Source organism: Diprion similis, chromosome 8, assembly GCF_021155765.1.
Source record: "Diprion similis isolate iyDipSimi1 chromosome 8, iyDipSimi1.1, whole genome shotgun sequence".
NCBI classification, from domain to species: Eukaryota; Metazoa; Arthropoda; class Insecta; order Hymenoptera; family Diprionidae; genus Diprion; species Diprion similis.
The window spans coordinates 5806545-5833272 of record NC_060112.1 but is presented as its reverse complement, the minus strand read 5'-3'; the positions used below and the strand labels follow the sequence as shown (position 1 = coordinate 5833272).

Sequence of the window (26728 nt, the reverse complement as noted above, 5' to 3'; positions counted from 1 at the left end):
ATAATTCGATGAATACTGGATGTGCGAGTATCCTATAATCAAAATACCAGCAAGCGTTTATTTCCATCCGAATAAACGATTCGAATTTCACGCCAGGCTACAAAAATTGATCCCAGGCAAAAAATGCTGGATCGACGAATTCCCCCGAAAACGGTTGGGTTTTCCGTTGATAAGAAATCTGGAGGACACTGTTAGATGGGTATTCTGATCCAACTAGTCGGGACTGTCCAAAAGGAGTTGAAACCCGAGAGTGCACGTTCCTTTCAGGCGATTTACCCTAATCGAAAAAAGGCCCAGAGATAGGAAGCGAATGGCTGATCTGAACGCGACTCGAAGGCCTCGACGTCCTTCTACTCGGCATGTTAACTGAATTAGGAGTAACAAAAGCCTCGATGGGTGGCTGGCACAGGAGTTAATTAACGTTTCGCGCGTGCGGAATTTACCGCCTGCCTCCTCCTCTTTCTTCATCTTCTTGTTCTTACTCTTATTCGGCCAGCTTCGCTTCTCCAGGCGCACAATAACAGCCAGAGAGAGATAGATAAGTGGAAAGCCGAAGAGCGTTGGGTCGAACAATGCGAGGGGCGGCTATCCGCCCTTGAGAGCTTCTCTTATTTCATGGAAATTACCAATTAAATCGGGAATAATTATTATTATCTCGAGGATTTAGCCAGCCGCGGGTAATTTATTTATCAGATTATCAGCCGGCTGATTTCCCTCGGGCTCTGGCCCCGCAGCCGACGCTTCCAGGTATATCCAATGAAGCCGGAACAGTTCCCCCTGCAGCTTTTCGATGCAAGCCCGCGGATCGAATGTGGCTTTTCCGCATCCCAGCGTCATTATGAGAGCCAATAAGGGTGCAGTTGAATCAGGGAAGAGAAGCATTTTGACCCCTTTCTTTTCTCTCACTTTCTGCGAAGAATTGTGCCAGTGTCAACTGATGCTTGAGTTTCTGCAATGTGAGTCTCCGCAATATGATTTTCCCCTCGGCCATTTCCCGCTGATAGAATTCTTCCAATTTCACCCTCGTTTTAGAAACTCTGTTATCCCGGGGTCATAAGGTCGATGGTCTCAGCGTGTTCAGTGAACTTTCGGCGAGTCTGTTTCCTAGCCGAATGCAAGACAGTTTGATCGTTGCATCGATTATGATCGATCGTGGAACGAACCTGCGATCTCGTTAATTGGAAAATATTTTTCTAGAGGGGTTGAAACTTGGTAGAAGATATCGGGGCGGGCAAATTCTGGGTTCGTAAACCGTGCAGCGAATTCTTCGAAATTTCTGAGAAACTCGGGGGTCGGAAAGACGCGGAGTTGGATTCCGGACACGTAGAAGAGCGCTGATATATTCCAATCACGGAGAGAGACGGCACGCGGCTTTTGGTAATCAGTCCGTTCGGTCCCTTCACGAACCGAGAGAAACGGCTTATGGCGTTTCTCGCGCTTTTCGCACCGTGTTAGAGAAAAAGAAGAAGAAGAAGAAAAGCACACGGAAGGTGGAAGCCCCTGCAGCGAAAAATTTGTATTCATAACTTGAACTCCACGTCAGCAAATTGTTTTTCTTCCTTATGCAGGCAGGGTACGCGTCACCGATTCGCCAATTGTGGGCCAAATGATCGCCAGTTTATCATTTGTCAATGTTCACAGTTGTGCTCGAGAAACTAAGGAAATTATCAAGGCTTTTGCTACAGGAAAAATAGAGATTGGTTCATTTGCTTTTGGTAGTTTGTATTACACTGCAATGTAGCAAATCACTTGAGATCACTTAACGGATATTCGAATCACTTTACATTACTTGGCGTGTTTCCAACGTGCTCAGTAAAAACATTTGACACGACTTTTTACTATAGGTCATAAGGTTCAACAGCACTTGACTTATATAGATTTCATGTAGCTTCTGGATGATCAATTATGATGCGACATGGTTCTGAATGACTTTAAAATCGATTTCCATCGATAAATATGACGTTGCGTCATGTCAATATTATCGAAAAAGAATAAACCTGACTTTGAAATAGTTCAGCATCATTTGAGACAAGTTAACATTACTGTAAAACGACCGTGCATCATTTACCACAAGACTTTAAAGTGCATTCCACATCCTTGACATGAGTATAAAATGATCATAGGTCACTTGGCAAGACTTTCAAAGGGTTTTGAATGAATTCCCGGGCATTCAAGCCTTGAGGAAGTTCTGCCGGCTGGTAGGCTTTGTGCAAACAGAGACGTATACGTATCTGCTTATAAATCTGGGAGGGCAATCTGCCGTCTGTAGAACGGTTGAAATTACACGGTCAAAGGCACGGAATGTGTACCAACATACGGAGGGTACGTATAATAAGGAAGGTGGTTATAGAAGGAGGTGAAGGGGAGAGGAGACGACGGTGCGTTACACAGTGGCGAGAGAGATCCGGGACCCGAGATTAACGAACAATTCGAGATAACGCCCGGTAAATTAAACTCTGTGTGAATTCGCGGAAAGTTTAACAACCGCGCCAACAACCAGCCAGCTCATCCTTCGCACGGGAAATAAGCGACCTGACGCGACGTGTCGCCATATTATACATGAATGCACCGCGAACTGAGATAAGCAGTTGTGAAGCGAGGGTCACCTCTCCTTCATCCAACCGGCATTATAGTCACTTGGGTTTACGACGCCGTTACCTTGTGATAACACCCTGTAGTCCGACCAAATGCTCGAGTTCCGCGACCTTTCTTCCGCTTCTCAGCATCCCTTTTCCCGAGTCACGTACATCACCGTCAAGCCATCAGACCTTGTCCTTCCGTTCCGTTACAGTACCTAGTGCTTTTCACACCGCAGTGAGGTTTTTTCAACACTTCGAAATCATTATATTACGTTATTGCGAATTTCCATAACGGAAGTTCTTGAGAAAAAGGTGAAAATTTGCACGTAACTGCAGCTAGTTCGGTTCAATTGGAATGGTTTATTCCAAGACCAGGACTTCGGTGTATCCAATATACCGAGTTATATAGTAGTAGCGATGTGAACGGAAGAGTTATGGGAGATAAAAACAGCCCCGTCACTGCCACAGACGTGTAGAAACGTTCCCCAGGTTCAAAGGTCGCGTAATTGTTCCACCCGTGCGAAGCTCGCCAAGCATGGATCTGTACGAGAGGACGGTTCAGGGCGTAGTTCTCCTCTGAGCCATGAACTGCTCCACCCCGAATTTACCGTGGTAATAGTCCTAGACGAAAGAAGGAGAGAGAAAGCTGAGGGGAGAAACTGGATAGATGGAATAAGCCAAGGATAGAAATCTATGATGCATTATGAGTAACGATTTGATGATTCACTGTCTAGCTGCGTCAATCGGATTCACAGGTACTGAACAATCTTGGTATCCACGCGTGTCATACAGCTGGAATAGAAGAAAACGGTTTCACCATAGAAACATCATTTGAAACGGGAATAAGAGAGGAAACACAGAGACACTTAGGCCTTGCACATACTCATAGGAACACGACATTAACCGATTAATGGCCGTGTTTGGCCTCGGCTCAGTGGAGCGTGGACATCGGTCAAAGGCGAGCCGGGATCCGCGGGTGCGCAGGAAAACATTAATAATCATTTATGGAGGACACGGATCCGAAGAGTGGAACCGGCCAATCATCCGGATATGACGGTGTGCGGGGACCGGAAGCCCAGTCGAACCGCGAAGTATCCTGGAAACGGTTTGGGCTGCAGGTGTGGATTGAGAAGACGTGATCGATGCAAACCGCCAAAAATCAATTTGACGAACGCGACGCAGCATAGAAGGCTTCACCCTCCGCCGACCGCCATTTGAATTACAATATTCTGCCACAGGTGGCTCACCCCCGTGTGACAAAACCTGTTTGGGTTCCTGAGTTTGGGATCTTGCCTAATCCATGAACATTCTCACGTTGATATTCGGATCAAATTACGCTTTATCGTTGTCATTTTCAGGTTCGCTGCAGCAAAGGATAAAGGGAAATAATGAGAAAATGAAAAGAGATTCACTAGCTAAAGGTAAAAGTTGTTCGATTTGCTCGAAACTTCGTACTCATGTGTTTTCGGAGTCGGTGTTCCTAAATCAGACGCCAAAATAATAAAATCCAACATGGCGGAGCAGTTACTGATCGCGAAAACCTTGATTTATTTCTTCTCGTTTTTCGACGAGGCTAATTAGCACGAAATATGTGATTGAATTTCCGGATGTACCTTTTTGGATAGATAATTCGTCTTCAAAGGCATTTTGATATCGCAATCGGTACGCAGGTTGTCAGGAGTGTTCCAAAAGTTGAAGCTCGTCCTATCCTCGGAATGTCCCGTTAGTGGCGAAGTGAAGTGAAGTAAGAAGCACTTCAGTATCTCTGCAGTGAGTAAATAAACTTTTCTGACGCCCCTGCATGACGTTACCGGTCACACTTGCTGCAGCAGTCGAGTGTGAGCAACTCGTTTATGGATTTTCGAGAAGTCAAGTGGAAGAAAAAAATTAATATTCCACATATAGTCGTCAGGTGTTCGGTTTATTTTTCATCGTTTTCTCGTTTCGTTGTAACGCTAACGGGGAATATTGGAGGGGAGGTTAGAAATTGTACGAGCCTACCTTTCCTCTCTCTTTCCTACCGTTTCAGTCCCAGTCAATTACTCCCGGGACTTTAACAGCTGGCATTTAAGCGGCAATTAATTAGGCACCGATCTACCCCCGGGAGTCGATACTCCATAAGCAACCGGCACCTGGACAGACGCTTGGTCGGATAATTAGGACCTTATTTTCCAGTTATCGAAGACTTCGGGCAATTGCCGAAGTAGCTAGAGTAAGACGTTCGGATTTTTATTGTGTTGCGGTAGTTGCTCGGATGAAGTTTAAAAAGAAACAACAGTAGCGACAGAGCGAACAAAAGTTGAAAATTTTTCAACCCCTATCAATAAATATCTTGTTTCACCACAGTGAACAGAGAGTGCATCGTAGATGGGAAAAAAAGTGAGAAAAGAAGTGGAAGAAACTTGAACAAGAAGCTCATCAATTCGGTGAAATGGAAGTTGCAGGACAGACGGTAGAGCAGACGTTGTGGGTGAGTCGGAGGGCGGTGTATATCAGGGACTCTAGCCAAGAAGTAAATTTTCCCCCCTCGAATTCAGTTGGTGAAAGTTTTAACCCCCGGACTTATACTCGAGGTAGGTTAGCCGCGGTATGGCTGTAGTTCCGATTCCAACTTTCGCGATCGTTCTCTTCTCTGGCTTGCGAAATTCCACGTGTCGTATTTTTTCGGAAGTGGAAAAAAGGAGAACACCGAAACGCCGAGAGGTGAGGCGAGAGAAAAGAAAAAGCGGGCAAAGACCCCGAGACTCACTCACACCAGCGTATAAATTTCGAGCAAGATTACGACATTGTGTTACATTAAGATGAATAATTTCAGAAAATTATGAATTCAGAATAATAATTACTGACCTGACCTTCCATAAATTTCTGCAACTTTTACACGGTCGCAATGTAGTTTTAAATTACTATACATAACTTTGTACCACTAAATATGAACCCCACGTGATGATGTGACATTTTTCGAATGGCATTGGACCTTACCAATGCGAGAAAATAGAAACTTTACGTGACTTTCAATGGCTAAAGTAAGATGAATATAATACTGAATGCATTCACATGACCCGAACCCGATGTGATTGGGACACAACTTGAAAAAAAAACAATCTTAAGATATAACTTGATAACACTTCGAATAACTCCGATACTATTGAAAGCCAATCGATATAATTGTTCTTATAGCTGGAAAGGAAAACAACAAGAAAATTTTGTGAACTTTGACCCCATTAAAAAAAAAAAAAAAAATACCAAGCAAATACGACTGATCGATCACGGAGACGGCTCTAAAAATACTCGTAGAACGAATGGTCGGAGCTACTCCGAAAGTGCAAAGTCGTTGCGCTCTGTTAGGAAACGTTCCCTGGACACTCTTCTAGGATGTTTCGAGACCGGAGTATGGAGAGAGCGTAATCCGCGGTGGCAATAACTCCGAGACACTTATAACAGGGTCGGACACTTTGCTTCGCCACGGAAGTGGCATCCCTGGGGTATCATCGCCGGCGAACGTGGATAGAACGAGATAAAAACCGGTGAGGGTGAGAGGGAGGATCCTTCCCCAGGGAAACGTTACGATTCCGAACCAATTTTGGCACCCCGTCGTCGCTTGGGAACGATCCTCTAGCGGTATATCGAATTGCCACCGAGCTTCTGGACGCAGGCCACGCTCCTGGCTAGACCGAGTATCGACTTCCTGAAGACCCGATTACCTCTTCCCGAGATCTGCTACTGAGCAACGATAGCTGATGCCTATCATTTGTCGTCTTAAACACATTCATAGGCACATAAAAACAGACTGATTCGTCAATTTTTATAATTCCTGTTAATTTTGACTTTGCATCTTCTAGAACGAAGCAACAAAATTTTAGTTATCTCTAAAAAGATTTTCATGATGTGTTTGGATACTGTCCAAGATGAGAGCCTCACATTTTCGGCCAAACTCAACTTCCAGTTATTTATTTTTCTCAGTAACCAAGTGAAGAAAAATACTAGATCACAAGTTCGTTTGGCATTAGCTATTTTGAAGTGGAATTACGCTGCAGGAAATACTGGTGTTAAAGTTGACCAAAATTGGCCAGTGTCGACTACTATAGAACACCTTTTTTGGTCAATCTGAAATCAAGCATCAGACAGTGTTAAAATCCCACTAAATTATAGTCTACATAAATCTGGACGAAAATTTGTCTTGCAGTGTACACCTCGTTCCAAAAAGATACAAGACCATTTCCGACATTCCTGATTCATGAAATTTTTATATTCAAAGTCACTTGACTCCCTTCGGTGGTCAGAACTGAGGAATAATCTGAACCTGAATCTCTGAGGATCATTTTTAACGGTAAAGAAGGAAGAGAAATAGGGAAACGAAGCTAACCGCACTGCTCTTAAAGCTGATTATAAGTCTTCCCGGTGTATATAATTCACAAGTAATTCCTATACAGGAGACACGCGACTCTGTCGAAACTGGGTGTACGTATATATATATAGATGCCATTCAAGATGGTAATCTCAACTCGGAATCGAAGCCCGACTTACCTCGGAGCTTGCGTATACACTAAATTTTAGTGACAGGAAAGCGATCTTCTACGCGTATGGAGCAAACACCGGATTTGTGTGTTAGCCATATTGTAGGTGTAGGCACGAGGATACTTTGTGTTTTAGATGCTGCGACTGCCTGGATGTACACCGTGTAACTCTGTCAGTTTCTCTCTCTCTCTCTCTCTCTCCTTGTCACCCGCTCGATCGAGTTACACCGATTAATATCATTGCGTGTTCACCCATCGACCATGCAGGGCTGCGTGTTGAGTAACGGAATACAAGACGTGAAAACGCTGAAACGGCTCTACCACCGTCTGGTACCCGGTCCGGTAATCCGTTTCGTCACTTCGATCGCCAGTCTTTTGTGGTCTGCGAAGATATTCCATCGATTTTCGACCCCAGGATGTGGGGAAATTATCATGGATCCGAGAATCACGGCGCATGTGTTATGAAATTTCAGATCATATTTAGAACGTAATTTAAACGAGAAGAACAAAAGGAAGCGGGTAACTTTTCCTGGCGAAGAAGAGGAAGTCGGTTGATAATCATCTTCAAATTTACTGGAATCACTTTCAAGTCCAGCAATGTAACTTGACCTCGTGTGAATTCACTTCGAGCCAAGTTCAAGCAATTAGAATTTACTTTCTATTCATGACTTTTTCAAGTCAGAATAATTCCAAAATGGATCGTCGAGTCCTCGTCTTTTGTCTTTGTTCTAATTCGGAGGTCATTACCAATCGTAAGTAAAAAAACATTAGAGACGAACGATTCCAAAGCACTTGTATAGATTCTCATGATTTTGAATTCTCCAACCACATCTACAGCACTTGCTACCTAGAGAATTTCGAGAATTCATCAGGAGTGATTCACCTGACATATCATATCATACTGAAGAGAGATTTTTCGTGGGGTGATCACCGAGCTGATTGCGAGTTTGCGAAGCGATTCTTGTGTGCATTACACGCGTGCAAATACCGCGGAACGTGTTTGGTACACTGGCAAAGCGAATTGGCAACGTGTAAATGCAATTAGAGGGAGTATTGGCGATGATCAGGGGCCAAAGGATGAGGAGGAGGACTGCAGGTCTAAACACTGCACCCACGGGCGATGCAATATTTATCAAGCTTTGATCAACGCCTGCGGAGCGGTTAATTGCCTCCAATCTACGCCCGGCGCGTTCGCAGGGGCACCTCTTGACCCTTGACCATCTGGATCGCTACGTAATCGACATTACCGAGGCGTGTCGACGACTAGCGGCGACCTGCTTTTCTCCTTCTTTATTGCCCGTCGTTTGGTACCGGGTGTCCAAACGATGTTAAATCCAGAAACGTTATCACAACGAATGATTATTTATCGAAAAGAAAATTATCGTTTCGTAAGTTGAGATGATGCGAAGTTTTTTTTTTTTTTTTTAGGTAAAACAGATCTAAGCCAGTTGATCTAATGAATCGGCAAGTCTTGGCGGACTTTCATTATTGACTGACAGATTTCACGCGGGAAGTTTGACATCTCACGATCTGTTCCCAGTTAAGTTGGCACGCTTGCCTTGCGGACGAAAATATTTCCAGCCAACAGACGCGCATCGTTTTGCGCATGCGCAGTCCGTCGCGCAGACTGATAAGTTTCACCGTTTCCTCTCGATATATGCAGTGCTTAAATCGAATGAATCTCTGCTCTTATAACGAGGGTGTCGACAAAGTGAGCCAGAAAATGTATTTCGCGATGAAAAGTAACGCGGATTACCGGTGCAGATGAAGATATTGCATTTGCTCGAGGATTAACATACCTTCGGCTTGGCAGTTCAACAGGTTCGAGAGACGCTCGTTAATAAATTGTTGCCGTATATAACAACGAGCTGCATTCAGCAGCAGCAGCAGCAGCAGCAGCAGTCTCGACCGTATCTCCGATTATAAATCATATTTAATTGAAACCTAATACCGAACTTGGCCAGCCCTCGACTATCTCTACGAATCTCTTTATCCCGCATCCTTCGTTCTGTCCTTTCTGTCCTGTGTCGCTTGCAAACGTGAACGGTGCCGCGAGTTTCGTTTCGATTGCCTGAAGAAATCGACGAGAAGAAAATTATCGGCATCGTGAGAAGGAGCGTATGAATCCGGTTATTTATGTGTGCACTCGATCGAAGCACCGCGTTCCGGAACTCGATAAATTTATTTCGACCGATCAAACTCCCAATTGAGTTAATTGAACAGTGAATTAGAACGTGAGCCGAAACGTTCAATCGAAGAACACACAAATGCTTATCAGCCAGTATTTTTCCTTCACAGTTGACTAAATTTCTAGAATGAAACATCATCGAGTCATTTCTTATATTATATGTAGTCTGTTCAATCAATTGCAGTGGTGAGAAAAAATGTCAATCATTCGTATAAAGCTATCAGGTTTTCATTTCAATGCTTTCTACTGCAAACGTACTCAATTGCTTGATAAAGATAACGGAATTAGCGTTAATCGATGTTCTCTTTTTTTTTATCTTCATGAAATTTTTATAGTCGACGAGCTGCTCAGCCAAAAATTCATTATGTTTAATTACAATCAGTGGCAATTTGAGAGGGGGATAATCGAGCCTATTATATTTACAAGACGATGCGTGCGAGAAAAAAAACCCTTCTCTCATCTCGGGGTGAAATTTTCCGGGTAATAAAACTTCCCGAATAACCGATATCACGTCCAGACGAACTCGAGGCCCGAAAAATTCTAAACGAATAGAATCCGGACCCCTTAAGGCGCGTCTAGGCTTCTAGTTGGGTCCATTTCAGCCCGCTAGATAAATCTCGAAAACGCGCGAGTCTAATAAGCTGAAATCCGAGCCGACGAAGCCCGCAGGAAGCAGAATCGTTTATAGACGCAGCAGTTCTTCGCGTGTTCGACGGCAACGAAAGGGAATTTCGACAGAAGTTTGTATTCGGCAATTTTAATTATGCATTCCTCCGAGTTTCTTTCTTTTTTTTTTCTTTCTACAGTTTAAATAAATAATAGCTCAATTTCGGAAAGTGTCTATAGATACACGACTCGATTCGAATTCTGGAATATTACAGGCAAATTTATCGTTTATAAAATAATTATTTCGGTTTTGAAAAAGGGATTAGACACTCGTTTGATACGCCATTTTTATTCGACTCAGACACATTTTCGTATACTTTTGTTAATCATTTTTCTTCTTCTTCTACTTTGCAATCGTGTGATCCTCGACGAGGCTCGCGTCTCACGCAGGTTGAGGATGTATCAGGTGTACAGTCTAGTCAAAACAGTCTAGAAGCGGAGGTCTTACGGAATAAAGACTGAACAATTGTGCACTTGAGATCGATTAGCTGAATTTGGTAATATAATTTAAGCCAATAAATCAATAAAAGAAGCCAATATCAATACATTTTCACAAAAAGATTTCGGTTGTTAAAAACTGTAAAAAACGTAATACTCTTCTACTTTTTTTGTAAATGAAAAAGTTTTGCGATTTGATCAATTTCGCTTTTATTTCAGGACTTTGATAGGGCGAAAAAAACAATTTATGTGAAATTGATCCCGGGTAACCGGATGTAATACTCATAATTTATTTCAAGGTGATTTGTTTCGAATTCATGACTAGACAAAATATGAGCTATTATTAGTTATTGAAATCGGGTAAACTATACGAATACAGCACTGCAAAAATCTTCCCAGTGATACAAACCGAGTTAGATAATTAACAAGTAAACGGTTTCAATAAAAATTCATGATTTTCATTATTCCATAAACCAAAGGGACAGTTTTTTCGTAAACCCCGTCAGAACTGAATTCAGCAATTCAAACCGTTGTTTCTTAATTCGACTGTTTCGACGATTTTTCGACTGGGCTGTACGGCTCGTACGTATCCTTAATTCCCTGTGCACGAGCCGTGATTCGATTCTCGTTTCTGACCGCATTGCAAAAGTTCACGAACAACTCCATCTGTCGATAAATAACAATCAAGACCGAAGCGCGATTCTCGGTTGTTGGTTTTCGAGTCAAGGCGCAAGTCCGATCAATCTTTGCAGAGCATTGAGGACCCTCGAATTATGCCGGGAAAATTACACCTACGCGATCGGAATTATATCCTCAGCGATATACAAACGCAAAGCTTCTTCTCAGGCTGAAAGTAATCATCCGACGTTTAAATACAGCCGAGTCTTTTCCTTTTCCTTTTCCTTTTCCTTTTCCTTTTCCTTTTCCTCTTCTGCTGCACCTGCTCGCGAGGTCTACCATCATTTTTTACGCCGATAAACGAGCCGATGTATCATCTTTCCACCGTCGCACTCGGTAGCGGCTCTCCAGATGGTGTGCGAAAGTGCGAAATGTTTTTCCCTTGTTTTGGGGCTCGTTTTACCGGAATCTTCCGATAAACGAGACAATGGAAAAAACTTAAAGGGTGAAAAACTCTTGGCGCTATATTTCGATAACTCCGAACGATTTTGACATCGATTTTACCCGGTTTTATCTTCATTCAAACCATTTCAACAGGGAAAATGCAATTTTACAGGACTGCCATGTTTCCAATCTGTTAGCGGACTTCAATTCGATTTCAATGATGATTACGGAAAATTTTCTTTCCTTTCAAGCGACTTCAAAATGGGTTTCAATCTCAATTTCAACTCTGATCTATTACATAAATTGAATCGGATGACTTTAAAGTAAAATAATTTCCATCTATTGTTATCAATTTAAATCGTGATATCACTTGATTTTGATTCATGTTACCAATTTCAACTTAGATCTCGTGAATAATTTCATTCGATTTAACCTCTCTACTTATTGTTTTCTTTCTTTTTTTTTTTTTAAGATGAATGAAGACTGTTTTAATTTCCCACCCCAATCAATAAAAAATACAGTTTCGGGCTACAAGATGAAAATCAGTTTTGATAATCTAACAATATTTTCTTGACTGGAAAAATATATTCCGTTTAACAAACATTGAATAATAACTTATCGCACAAAATTCCAGTGTAATTTTAAACTAATTGTATACCTAAATTTTTCACTAGAATTTTCTAGTAACAATAACGAAAAAAATTATCCTCAACGATGCAGGCAAGTTGATATAGGGTGCGAAATAAAGACACGTCTACTTTGTAAGCCTCCACCTTCTCCTAATACCTCGAGGATCGCGTGCGGCTCTCGACTCCCTATTTCTCCGTCGCTCTCAGAAATTCGGCAGCTATTAACCTGTCCGCCTGCTTGTCGTCAGGTAACGCGAGTTAGTGTCTATATAATTTATATTACAAGCAGACAGGCGTAATAAGATGGAAGATAGCGTGCGAAACAACCTCAGGGTCAAGATCCTTCACCGTTGCGCGGATGGCGAGGAAAATGAACAGTTTCACGTGAAAAAGTTTTACTACGATTCTAAAATTTAGAAAAAGATAATCATAATTAGTGGATTCATTGCCGATTTCGATAAAACATTCTCACCTTATAGTTTTCCAAACTTTTAAAAGTGTTTTCTCCACAGTTTGAAAATCTTGCTTTTATTTATTTATTTATTTGTTTGCTTTGTTTTATGATTTTGTGTTATCTGATGAATTGAAAAGCTGAGTTTTAACTGACGAGATTGACGATAAAATTTATCACCTCACCGAATTATTTCGTCAATTTGATGATCTTCAGAGATTCGATTTTCCTCGAGTTTCTCAAAATTTCACAATCAGCGGAGAGTCTCAAGTCTTGCAATTTGCAGTTGTGTAATTTCTAGATTTTTGACTGTTTTATATTTTCGAAATTTTTTACGATTTCATTCTTCGCTATTGCAAGCAAGCTATTATGAGCTTGACAAATAGTTAATTCCTAAACCGTTAGAATTTCAAATAAATCAATCTTTACAATTTTCAACTTAGAAACTATTTACCTTCCAAAACTATCAATATAAATCACATTTTCACACTTATCCACATGTGTGACGTTTCGATATTGAATCCTTAAATACAATGTGACAACAATTTTTAGTCGATGGATAAAAATATACGAAAATTGATCGAAGTAACTGAAAAAAAATCGTAAACATCAGTTATAACGACGACCATAACCGACCATTGATTTCACCAACCGATTGTCAAAAAAAATGACACACGTGCCCAGCAATTTTTGGTGTGTCAATATAAACGTCAAATTTCTTATCGCTGGAACGACTTGAAACGGAGTGAGCATCATACGTCAAATTTAGTTTGACGGAGGCTAGCAGCCCAGGGTTTTCCACTCCCTCGGGAAAAACCGAAAGGCATTTCCTTATCGGAACGACAGGAAAGAAAAACGGTCCAATCAATCAATCTGGAAAAGACGGGATTATTGCAATAAGAATGCGAGGCGCGATCGATTGCTTGCACTTTCGGCATTTCCATTATCCGTATATATACATATATATAAAAAAAAATGTATATATATCTAGTGCCAAAATTCGAGAGGAAGAAATTCAGGGTTGTTAAATTTTTTCGCAATAATATGAACCTTGTATGAAATTTGAATTTTTCGACGTACGATTACATCAGAGTTCGGACTATTCGAATTTATTTCTCGAATCGTTTAGTCGAAACCGTGAATATTGGGTTTTAATTATTTTACACACCTACAGTAACAAATGACCAAATGATTTGATTTCCTTAAGAAAATTTCTGAAATTAATTGAACGTCTGAATTTTCTACCAATCCTTTGACTCGAAATGAACTCAGAAGTCTTAAGAAATTTCTCTAACTTTCTAATGCATGTAAGAGAATTTCGACAGTAACGCGAGTACTTCCAGCACAAGAAAAAGAAATTCATAATAATTTTAGATTTAGATAAGTAATTCGAACCATTTGAATCATACTGACAATAAAATAGTTCGGAATGATCGAATTTTACTATTAATTAAGGAAACCACTTCACCCTTCGATAAAAGTCAGTGAATAAAATAAGCGCCGGGTCAACGACTCGGCAAGTTGCCTTGTTACGACGATGCGTCGTGGTGTCTCTTCTTCTTCGTCGTCGTCGTCGTCGTCATCATCATCATCATCATCATCATCATCATCATCATCATCGGCGTCTCCTCGCGGCAGGAAAAGGCACCGCCGACTCGAAACTCGGAAGCTGGAAGCGGCGCACTCGAGGAAACCTCTTGAACTCGATACCGAACACAAAAGGGTTTCGCTAGCTCTCACTCTCTCGGCATACGTTAGCATATTCATTACTCGGCACTCTCGGCCGATGTGCAGGAGACGAGACGAGACGAGACGAGACGAGACGAGACGAGAGGAGAGGAGAGGAGAGGAGAGGAGCACCGGATCAGCAGTTATGATCCGAGCCCCGCACCGCCGCTGGCATCACTTCCAAATCGAGTGCCACTCCATGCCGAGAGTCGCTGCTCGCTAATCTCTAATCGTTCTCATCCGTGACGCTTCGCTTTTCAAAAGTCATCCGAAATTAAACGTCCCAAAATTTTCTCAAAAGAGTAAAAGGCGATGAAATGCAATTTGGATGAAAAGTGAGGCTGGGATAAATGAAGATTTTAAACACGCTCTTCGCTTTTTTCGTTTATTCGGTTTTTGCATTGAAACAAAAATCCTCCGATTTTTTATACACGTGCCTAAATAAGTGAAACACGAAATAATCAGAAGTAGCGTGTTTTTTTTTTTAGCAATTTCACTGATTAAAAATTGAAGGAATAGACTCAACTAGAAATCGTATCTATAATTGAAAAACGCAAAAATTGCGATATTCCAAAACTATAACATTTGCAAATTTTTTAAATTTCATTGAGCTTTATCTCATTGAAGCTGATTTTATACTCCGTTATCAAAACGACCGAACACAGAAAAAAAAGAAGAATTTCTAGCATTTACCAACGAGCAAATCCATGCACAATATATGCAGCACTAGACTCACAAAATCTCAGTAACAATATATATGAGTAAAATCTAAAAAAAAAAAAACAGGTAACGGAATCTCATAATTTTTCAGCACTTTCCCTGCTATTTAACAACTCCAACTGAGTCAAAACGATGGGGGAAAAATTCGCGATTGAAAGAATGGTGCGAAAACAAAGAAAGAAAAAGGATAAAAGAAAAAAGTTAACGATCAAATTAGAGACACGGTTGCCGCAGGCTCCGCGGTTGATCCTTTCCAGATAATTTAGATCAGCCAACACGATAAATACATGACTTGTTTCCGCCCACATTGAAAGAGCTTCCTTCCTTCGCGTTGGCGAATCTTCAGAAGCGAGTTGCGAGCTGAGCAGCGGAGACGCGTGTTTTATTTGAATTTGTTCTTATTTTTTCTTATTCTTTTTATTTACTCTGTATTTATTTATGTTATTTCGACGGTTGAAGCACGCGCGGATTCTGCTCGCGTCCCGGAATAAAAAAGAAAAGAGACAGAATCAGAAGAATAGCCGGTTAGAGTGTCCTGTTACACCTGGACACTGTTTGCGCATTCGCCATTGTTTATTCGCATCTCGATATAATACGATTTAGAGACTGGAAGCTAGAGAAGCGAAGACGCCAAACTTTCGGGCGTACAGTCTGACAAAAAGTAGTGAAATGAAAAAAAAGTATAGAACGAAGGCTTGAAAGACGTGACTGGACACTGGATTCATAAAACGTGAAATCACGATTCAATTTTGTAAGAATAAATAGAATAACAATATCCTGATGCTTTATCAAGTTGGTTAAAGTAAATCAACTTTTGTCATTTTAATATGCATTTTTGAAATTCTTTTACCATATTGAATTTATCGTTGGATTTATTGTCGCAAATTTTTAACAAGAGTTCAGTGAGTTGGTTTTTTTTTAATTTCAAATCGCCTTAGAATGATAAAAAGTCTGATTGATTCGTTCAATTTCACTTTGCTACTGCTCATTAGGAAAGAGAAAAAATAAATAAATAAATAATCATTGTCTGCAAACTTGCCAGCAGGTTTTTTTTTGTTTAAATAATAAATCTGACATCGTTGTTTGTTGATAAAAATTATTTTCACCCAAATCTTAAGAAATTTTAAATGCAACGATGCTGATTGACGAGGAAAAAAAAATTTCACAGTCGAATTACGGAGAATAGTTATCTGGATAAAATGAGTAACCGCAAATTGAAATCGAACGAATATATATCTTACAGATTTCTATAACCATCTGAAATCGATTTGAAGTAAAAAAGTAAAATTTAAACTCTTGTCTGGAATTTCAGCTGATTTTTAACCTTTAGCGTTTTTGTAAAAATAATCTTGAACTGAGATAACGAGTACATGCATAAATTCATCAAATACACCTTCTCACTGTACGACTATTGAGTAGCAGAATTAACAAAACGTCTTGATTTCCATCTCATCACCCTTTTTAAAAGCGACATGCAGACGGAACTTTTGATTTTCCCAGAGATTATTAGGAATACAACATGATCCGATTAAAGCAATTATCACTTGACAAGGCGAAACAAGATACAGGAATGAGACGTATTCAATCTTTGAAAGAGAGAAGAGAGAATTCGCGGTATCAACATCAAGCTTTAGTTTTTCCTGTAACAACGGAGCTGCTTTGCGGAATCAATGTAAGAAGCTTTTCTCGGAGACACATTATTCACCGCCGGAAAGAGATAATTTTCTCTCTTACGATTCACGTCGTCGAGTTTCCTCCGCACTTTCATCTTCTCGAATCAACCCTTTCACGATATCAATATAATTCTTGGCGTGAATATTTTCACCGTAAACTCACACTGTAAATTACTACTATCAAGATCAAGGGTTTGCAAATATAAAAGAAATTAAACAGAGGAACAAAAAGCTCGTCACTATTGTTTTTATCAACTTAATATAATAACATGAAAATGATTCAAAGGATTAACTCGGCAACCAACGATCGTAATTTTGCTACTAAAAAATTTGCAGTCTGTGAAAAATGTTCAGTAACAGAAGCAGTTTTTCAAAATATACAATCAAAAACAAGTTTATCGATATCTATCAATACGCTGAGTACAGTATTTTTTTATCTCATAAATCTTTTGATTTCTGTGTGAAATTGAAAGTAAATTTGAATTTCGACAGCGGAATAAAAAAAAATTTCTATCGCAGTATGATTCGATTTTATACACACTTTTTTCAAGCGATGCGTGAGTCTGACGATAATTGTGATGAGAAAACAAGAAGAAAAGTCGAGCAGCGTAAGTGAGAGAGATAAAAGAAAAGTTTGAATGTGGTCGCTTAATTAAGGGATGAAGCTATGACAATAAACGGGACGAATTGAGCTTTGTTGATGATCGTGGAGACGGCGAGCGACGTTGTCTGAATGCTAAGAGGATCGAGGAGTCTCGTCATTCACTCGATGAATGAACCTAATTGTTCCCCATTCCCGTCTCCGGCAGAGCCTGCTGCATTGCACTTGATCATCTCTTGGTACCATAGATTTCATCAATACGCGACAGCATTTGTTGTTAAATATTATTTTTCTTTGCTTTTCTCAACTTATTACTATTCGCTTCTATCATTGATTTTGCAGTGAGTGAATAAGGCTGTTTTTCGCCAAATTTTCAATGATTCTGCCTGGAAATATTGCCGTTTAAAAAACCAACGATAATTGAAAAAGAAAGGTTGAATTTCAAATAATTTAGAAATAGTGGTTATCAATAATTCCAAATATTTCACTAATGATTTCTAGTGATTTGTTGATTGAGAAATGCTAAATGATTCAGCAGAATAACTGCCAAATTTCGAACGATTCCGGTGTGATTGTCAGCAGCTGAAATATGTCACTGATTCATCGTGATAATTTCATGCCTCAATAGTCACGATTCAAACGATTAGAAATGATTTTGAACAATTTCAAAATTTCAATTTTACAGGTTAATGTTGTATTATCACCTCTGATACTTTTTGTAATGCTATTAATATGTTGAAAATAATACACTAAGAATTTCAAAAAAACATCTTCATGCGTTAAAACGAGTCATAAGTGCGCGAAAATTTTTATCAAATGTGTAAAAACTTGACAAATGATAACAATAATAATAATAATAATAATAATATTAATAGTAATAACGAATTTCATGAAAAATAAACAACTTTTATTTCGCTGTAAAACTGTTCGAACGCAGATAGAAAAAAAAACTCTGGTAAATGGTTAAAAAAATATATCCCAAGTCCGACTGTTCGCGAGATTGAAAAACAGTTTCAGGCGTAATTTTATCGAGAACCATAAACACGTATGTAATATTCGCTCAGCGAGTTTCCCCCTCGAAGCGATATGGGGAGCCATGGGTATAAGGTATATAATATTTGACGGTGTATGGCGGGAAACGCGAGACGCGTCTTCATCATTCGACATCGATTGATCGAAGCCAGGGTAACTTTCCGTTGTTGGGGGATGAAATAAGGGAAGGGGGTTGTCTGCAAGTGCAGGGCTCAAGAGGGTAGCGAAATTCCGTCGACGCCCCCCCCCCCCCCCCACACACCCCCCCACACCCCCGCCCCTTTCACTCAGCAGCAGCTCGCCGAGGAATTTAAAAAGGAATTTTATTCTTACCGACGACATTGAGAAAAAAAAAAATTTCATTTTCGTTATACCAATTTTTACCAAAAAAGTCCGATAAAATGTCGGCATTGTTGATAAAATAACGGTGTTTAAATTGAGAATTGACTCGGATGAACCGTCCAAGGACATGATCTGGCTCTTGAAAAGTAAACGTATTTGAGAAACAATTATAATAATTAAAATAGAATAAGGAAAGGTTTTCGTTGTCAACCTGTTGTTGAACCAATGTGGATTCGTCTGATATGCGAATCTGAAGCTGACTTGGCGCTGGTCAAACGAGAAGTGCGTCTCGATCGGCGGTGGCGCTTTTATAAGAGACGGTTGGTCGAATCATCAAGTCTTCAGCAGTCGCTCGGTGACGTCACCGATATAGAAGTAGCGACTGAGAAATTCTCTTCTCCCTTGCCGAACTATACTTTTAGATGATCATTCGTTCATTGTATGTAGGAGTGAGTTTGATAGCGTAAATCTATACATATAGAATTTATTCGTTTTGTTAAAATATAAGGAAATAATACGACTGTTAGGTTCCTAAACAAATAACGGTTTGAATGTATTCTTCGAATAACAAGTCAATTTTACGAATTATAGAGTAAAAAAGTAACTACGTATTGAAATTACAATTGTCAATGCTAATTTTTCTGGCTATTTAGTTGTTCAATATGTTTTTTTTTTTTCGTTAGTTTACTGCATTTTTTAGTTATCTCGAAGTTTAGATCTTTCTTTTTCTTTTTTTAGTCAAAATTATCGCGATGCTTATATAAGGAAATGCAGTAGAAATGATCGCAATTCAAAATAATAGTAATATATCTAGCTTATAGATTCTCTATTATCACTGCAGGCAGAAAATCATATTTTTTGCCGTTACTGTGACAAGGAGAAAAATGAAAAAAGTTATAAGAATTACGACTAGAAATTTCTCTCACTGTATAAAATTTTCTTTCTTCATTTCGTTTTCTTTCTTCAACGTGGCGTATATACATATAGTAATGACAACATTCTCTTCACTGAGAAATGAACGAATATCTCTTACCATCCGATGATTCTTTCCGAGGGTTGACTAAAATCGATTATCCAATTCCGGTGAAAAGATAAGGGGGAAAGAAGAAGAAGAAGAAGAAGAAGAGAAAGAGAGAAAGAGGGCAAATTCGCCACGTAACAAATGACGTCCCATTCCCGAGATCCGGAGCTGCGGCTGATGTTCCCTGTTACGTGATTTGTTTTCCAGTATAAAACCACCGACTACGGGGTCTCGCAGCCTCGAGAGGAGATATTTGAGAGGCTGAAACCAGCCACGGGATTTTAACCTAACCAACCATGCCCCCTTATTCCGTCTGCAGCATGCGTACGTATCGCTATACAGGCCATTCCAAATGGACGTCAAAACCAGGCGAAAGAATATCGAGTCGAAGTGAAACATCTCCTAATGCACCAATAAATGGAGTTTATAGGTATCAAACGAGTCAATGAACGAACCAGATTGCAGTGCAATTAAATTTTGCAACTAGGATACATAAGCCTGCGGGTTTGATTTATCAGGAAACGAATCGTCCTACGAAAATAAATAATTTTACTTTATTTATAACTTGAATAAATTTCCTATTATCAGTTTTAAATTGAGCAGTAAATTATGAATTTTTCTCGGAATGATAAAAGTTTTCATTGATTTTCAAAATATCTATATTACAATGTCAAAGAAACTTTCTTCGATGTTTGAAGAACTTATTCTACTATATATACTTCGTTGAAATTAATGAGCTTGAGTGAAATGAATTTTTTTTTTTTTTTCTTCTACGTGGAATCTCAACAATTACATTTACAGGTTGTTCAAGGAATATTTTTCAACAACAACAAAATTATTTCGGCAGAGTTTTACCAGTAAAAATATATCGAACGTAACAAAATATATCGAATTGAATGTAATATTCGGACTCGAAATAAACCGAGTGACTCTAGAGAGAAAAAAAAACGACAATAAAAAGTTACAATTTCTTTATGAATCCATAATTGTATTACGTTGCTACTAACGAATCGTCCAAAAAATTACACCTCATTTGTATCACCGAAATTTCCGTTCATTATAGCCTGAAAAAATGGTGTTTCAAGTGTTTTTTTTTTTTTTTTTCTTTCACAGAAGAACATAACATCAGCATATATTGTGAAGCGTCCTGTAGACGAGTTTCGCACATACGTAACACGGAGTATATATAACAACGTAGAAAAATCTGATGTTTGAGAAGCAACCCTTGCCTGAGGGCGCGGAGGGGCTAAAATAAATATAGAGGGTTGACCCCGTATTTACGGCCACGCGGAGAGCCGCCAGCAAAGAGAGAGAGAGAGAGAAAGAAAGAAAGGGGTGGGAGAGGGAGGGGGGAGGGGGATTGCTCCCGGTATCGTTTTAGTAAACTCACGCGCACTCCGCAAACATGCGGAGGGGGAAGAAAGCTTCCAATATTACCGGGCAACCCCGTGTGCATCGCGTTCTCTTTACCAATCTTGCGACTGTGTGCAGTAAAGTTGAATCATCGGTGTGTCTTACACCCTCGCAAGACAGGGTTCGCGGGTTAACCGGGGTGAAATTTTTGCTCGAGGTTAAATTTGTAACGAACGAGCAGAACGATATCGTATTTTGGATTTTGGATTGAAAAAAATCGTACCTCAGAATTTGATTAGAAAAAAAAATTGTACCTCGGAGATTGATTGAAAGACATCGCACTTCGTGAGTTGATTCAAAGACGTTAATTTTCAGAATTTAGTTCGAGAATATCGTGCTTCGAAATTTGACAAAAAACATATCGGAATTTTATTAAAAATTATCATATCTTGGGATTTGATTGAAAATATATCGTACCACAGAATTTGTTTCACGAACTTCGTACTTCAGAATTCTATTTTAATCTGTTGAATTGTTTCTGTGAATCAAAAAGCTGTGAATCACCCCCCAAAAAAAAGTTAATCTACGCCTAAAATTTCCTCGGATTTTTTTTTTTTTTTGTTTTTTTTTTTGTTCCTCTAACCGTTACAATACCACAGTTATTTGATCGAAAATTTTACATTCAAAATGTCAAAGGATTTCTAAAATGAGAACAAATTATCTGTAATTACATATATCTCTAATTTTTTATTTCCTTGTGATGAGAAAAAAACAGCAAGGAATAAGAATAAGAAGAAGAAGAAGAATAAAAAGAGGGGGGAAATTGCATACAAGTAATCGACACAATCTCGTTACGATCGATGCAACGCATCATGTTCCGAGTAAGGTGACAGCACAGAAGTTCGCACGGCAATTTTACACCATTATATACCAGTTATATATACACTCATCTACAGGGCGTGACGAAAAGAATGAGATTTAATCTGCATTTGTAACCGAGTCTACGTCCCGAATCAAAGCCTCAATTATTTTTACCAGACGTCGTGTAGACGCCGAGACGTTTTGCGGTTAAATTCCAAACCGCACGGGTGTTTCGTTCGCACAGGTGTGTAAAAAATGAAACAAGTTAAAGAAAAAAATATTATTACAGGAGAAAAAAAAAGGATAAACTAAAGGAAAAAAGAAGTATTCACAGTCGTCCGTCTGCGTGGGTACAAGTTGAAGTATTCCTGCTTCTGTTTTTTATTTTTTTTTCGCGTTCTCTATCTCTCTTCCTATCACTTGTCGTTTCTCGTTACGCGTGTAAATTACCAGATGGAGTTAAGGGGTCGAGAAGCAATTTTGACTGCCAAATTAAATGCACATTAAATGTTTATAAAATTGATGTATTTATATGGGTTAGAATAATTTTATCTAAAAATGCAAGAAAAAGTAATCCTAAAACTATATATAAAGGAGCTAAAATATTAATTCATCATTTGGAATCGTTTTAAAATGGATAAAAATCTAAAATCTTTGTTCGGTTATACTCTGTGACTGCTCATTTTATTCAGAAATCTGTAGTTTTATACAACTCTAGTGAAATACTTTTTTTTGTCACATCGGAATCTTCAAATGTTTTATTTGTAAAAATTTTATAAATCACGATTTTATCTATCAAAAAAAAAAGTAGCTATCGTGAAGTTGAAACTGAACGAATTTACAAAACTTTCAGTTATTTTAAAACGATTTTACATAAAAAAAAAAAAAAAAAAATCAATCAATATCAAACATCTCGTTCGTGAATTTAGTCCTTTTTTCTTGCATTTTTGGGTAAATCATCATATCTTACGAAGGATTTATTGAATTTATCGAATATGGTGATCACATGTGTCGAAAAAATGCTCTATAAATTCAAATTAATGATATTTAATTTAAAAAAACAAGTAGTCAGAGCAATAATTCGTTTTATTAACTGACACCACATTAATTCGGCATTTCGCCATATTTGATCGACATATTCTTCGAAATGAACCATTTTTTTTTTTTTTTTTTTCATACATACGAATATGACAACTAAAACTAAATCTGTGACCGTTTCGTAACCAAATTACCCAAAAGTATTTATTGATATTCCACTCACCAACGTCCTGAAATATCTGAATACGCATATTGTGCAACACATAGGTATAAACGCATGGCCCCATAGACATATAGTCGCTTCGCGTGGGCGATGTCATTCCCGTATATTATACACACACGGATAGGTATAGTTCTCTTAAAAGCCTTATATATCGGCCGTAAATAAACTCCCTTATGGAAGGTTAAAATAAACAGAGATCTGAAAAGAAAACGGACATAATCCCCGTATAATTTTGAAAATTTTTACCGAGCTTACGTCCGCCTCGAGATACATTCCAAGAAATTTGAAACGATTTTCAAGAATGTTTTAAAAACAATTTAAAAACATTCAAAATAAATTCTCAATAATTTCACGTAAATATTTTACCAGGTGGCAGGAAAACTAGAAATGATATTTGTCAAATTTTTAAAATGAATGATTTTCGTTTCTTTTGATATGTTTCGAAAAATATTGGACATAATTTTGTCGCGAATTCAGTTGAAAGTTATAATACGAAAAAAATGTTTTATTCAAATTTGCATTTTTGATCTGTGAATGAGAAAAGCAAGGAATAGAACTAAAGCCGAGGGAAAAAATAGCAAAGATTAAAGATAAAAAAAAAATGGGGGATGAAAACGAGGCGATGAATCTGCAATTTATACGGTTATGAAAGACGAGAAGAACGTGACGAAGCGGCGTGTTCTCACGTATCAAGGTATCAAGGTATACAGAGCCGATGTTCCAGAGTGTACATACCGGGGTACATATGGCCCCTACGTAAAGAACCGTGCATCAACAGACGAGTTACAAAATCCGTGCTCTCTTAGCATAGTCGTTATTGTAGTTGTGTCGAGAATTAACGACGCCCCGCTAACTATGAGAGAATATTTGCGCTTCTGTGTCCGTAAACTGAGCCGTTTATTTAAGTTATTATGTGAAAAGCTTATGGAAGTAGGGAAGGAGTAAAGAGGAGGAGAAGCGAGAACAGACGGTGTGCTTGCAGGCAAAAAACCGTGTCATTCGACCGCTTTTTGCTAACCGCGTGCGTTTGAAGAAGACCAAGAAAATGAAGAGATGCATCGAGGCGGGAAGATGAAGGAGAACCGAGATATTGGAAGCGACGAATTCCGTCGGTTTAACGACTATGACGGCGAGATGGACGCGGTGAATTATACCGGAAATAGGAGGGCTACTCACGTTTGCAGGCCTTCCGATGGGTGATCGGTCTTGCCGGGTCTCTGTAGTAGCCTTCTCTGCAATAGTGACAGTGTCTGCCAGCCGTGAAGTGTCGGCACTGAAGACACACGCCGCCGCTGACACGACCCGACAGCTTGTACAGCTCCATGTTGAATCGGCACTTTCGCGCGTGGAGGTTGCAGTTGCATGCTGAAACGGAAAGGAGATTGGTCAGTTCGAGAAGCTGCGGAATCTGGTCGGATTCATCTCATCCTCTCCAAAATGCTGTGAAAACCAACTTACTGGATTGAAAAGTTTGTGTTGAACAGTTGGAGGCGGTGATTCTGGAGAATCAATCCGCTGAACTGTTTGAATAAAAAGTTGAAAGAGAAACAAGTGTTTAAAACGTCTCTAGCAGTGACAGAATGAGACAACACCTTTACTAAATGATACAGGTGACTGACAAAGAGCAAATTCGAACAACGCAATTAACTATGATAGCTAGCTATTCGAGAAAACGTTTTGTAATTGGAAATTAATCGGACTACTAGAACTAGTAGATGTAATTAATGGGAACATTCTAATCACAGAAACTTTTCTCGAATTGTTGATATCTTAACTCGTATTATTCGAATTTTCTCCAATTCACTTCTATTGATTACCAATATAATCTCGTGTATTCTTTGTAATCTTTTTTACTCATTGTAATCTCTTGTATTCTCCGTTATCTTTTTGCAATCTCTATGTAATCTCAGGTAATATTTGTGATCTCCAGTAATCGTTGTAATCACTATAATCACACACTATCTCTCTGTATTCTTTGTAATCCGTGCAATTTTATAATTTTCGCAATTCTTGTAATCTCTATAATAATTTGTAATTTTTTGTAATCTTTGAAATCTGTCTGTAATCTTTAATAATAATTGAAATTTTTGTAATTTCAAAAAATCTTTACAATCTCTGTAATCGTGTGTAATCTTCCTGTAATTACTATAATAAATGTAATAATAATCAGTGTAAGCCATTCTTGCATAATGATTGCCACCTCGTTACCAACATGAGATAAATAACGTTGATAATTCACTGACAATGAGAACCTAAACTCTGCGAAACGGGTATGTATATCAGGAAAGCTTTACGACACCTTTTAGCCGTCTGATAAACTTGAAAGTCGAGAAGTCCAGCCGCCCTCAAAGCTCTCAGCTTTTCTTTAATCTCCAGACTGACTGACTGACAATGAGTATCGTTACACTAACCAGTGTTCAAATTTGTGGTTAAAAACAATCAGCCGAGGCGTATAGGAAGCTCGTTAGTATACGGAGCGTCGGACTGTTCGCTTTGTAAAGCACGCGTTCCTCGATCGTTCTTCTCCAAGACACTGTCTTTCCTCGAGCAAAGTGCAAACAGTGCGAGCTACACCCATCCGGTTCTTAGCTCTCTGTCATCGCAGCCCAGCGAAGAAGAAGAAGAAGAAGAAGAAGAGAATAAGAAGAAGAAGCTGCCTACGCGGGCCGGTTCATTATCATGTTTGATTTACGACGGTCGAGAGGGTGCTCCTCTAACGAAAAGTCAATATTTGCTGGATTAGTTGCGATATCTGTTCAGGTTTCGATCAATCGGTGACTGTGCCAGTCGACAGCTCCTCGAGTCTCCGGACTTAGATTTATGAAATTATAACAACAAGCCGACGGTAAACGGCTCTCTCGAGTTGTTAATAGGCCATTTTTTTCAGCCACTAATAACGGATCATTCGTTTCAAATTCCTAGAGGATCTATTTTTTTATTGTACCGACAGGATCCAGCCTAAGAGTTGGAAGACGGTAGAAGCAGACCAGACCTAACCACCCGATCAATCACCGTAATTAGTGATTAATCACGGCTTGTTACAAACTATAAAAATCGATGCCGCTTCGCTCTTTCTCCGATCATTTTCAGTCCGGCCAAGAGACGCGGCGTGACTAAAAAGAGTTTGTGTATCAACGACGGAATACATATTCGAAGGATCGATACCCACCAATTTCAAGCACCTATTCGACATGCCGTAATTCGTCTAATTGTAGCCTATCGAATGCCGATTACCGAATGCTCGCGCCGAAGTATCGATTCGAACAATTATCACGGCTTTTCGTCAAAATAATTGATCAGCAAGAAATTTAAAAACGTTGTGGAAGAACCCTTACGATAATTCGACAATTTTTTAACTGATCACACGTGTTGGCAGTAGAGCAACAATTAACAACTAAATCTTTCACACGATTATTCTAAGTGCAAAATTGTATTGGAGCTTTTTCTTACTCGATGGTTCGGTTGTCAAGCATCGATATTAGAAAAATAGAGAAAACATACCGCCACTGCATAATCCAAAGTGAAATAAAAAACGTCCAGCACTAATTTGCAGTCAGCACGATGGTTCCGAAAATTTCATTTGTCAAAGTTTGTTTCCGGAACGTGAGA

At 39.2% G+C, this 26728-nt stretch overlaps 1 protein-coding gene across 3 annotated transcripts in view; it reads right to left on the bottom strand.

The window, feature by feature from the left end:
* LOC124409302 (netrin-3-like) overlaps positions 1 to 26728 on the bottom strand; it is a 121802-nt gene that overhangs the window by 31749 nt on the left and 63325 nt on the right. For all 3 annotated transcript variants that reach the window (XM_046886837.1, XM_046886839.1, XM_046886838.1), the window contains exon 2: positions 24296 to 24484. In XM_046886837.1, the coding sequence (XP_046742793.1) occupies positions 24296 to 24484 (189 nt within the window). The remainder of the gene's footprint in view (positions 1 to 24295; positions 24485 to 26728) is intronic.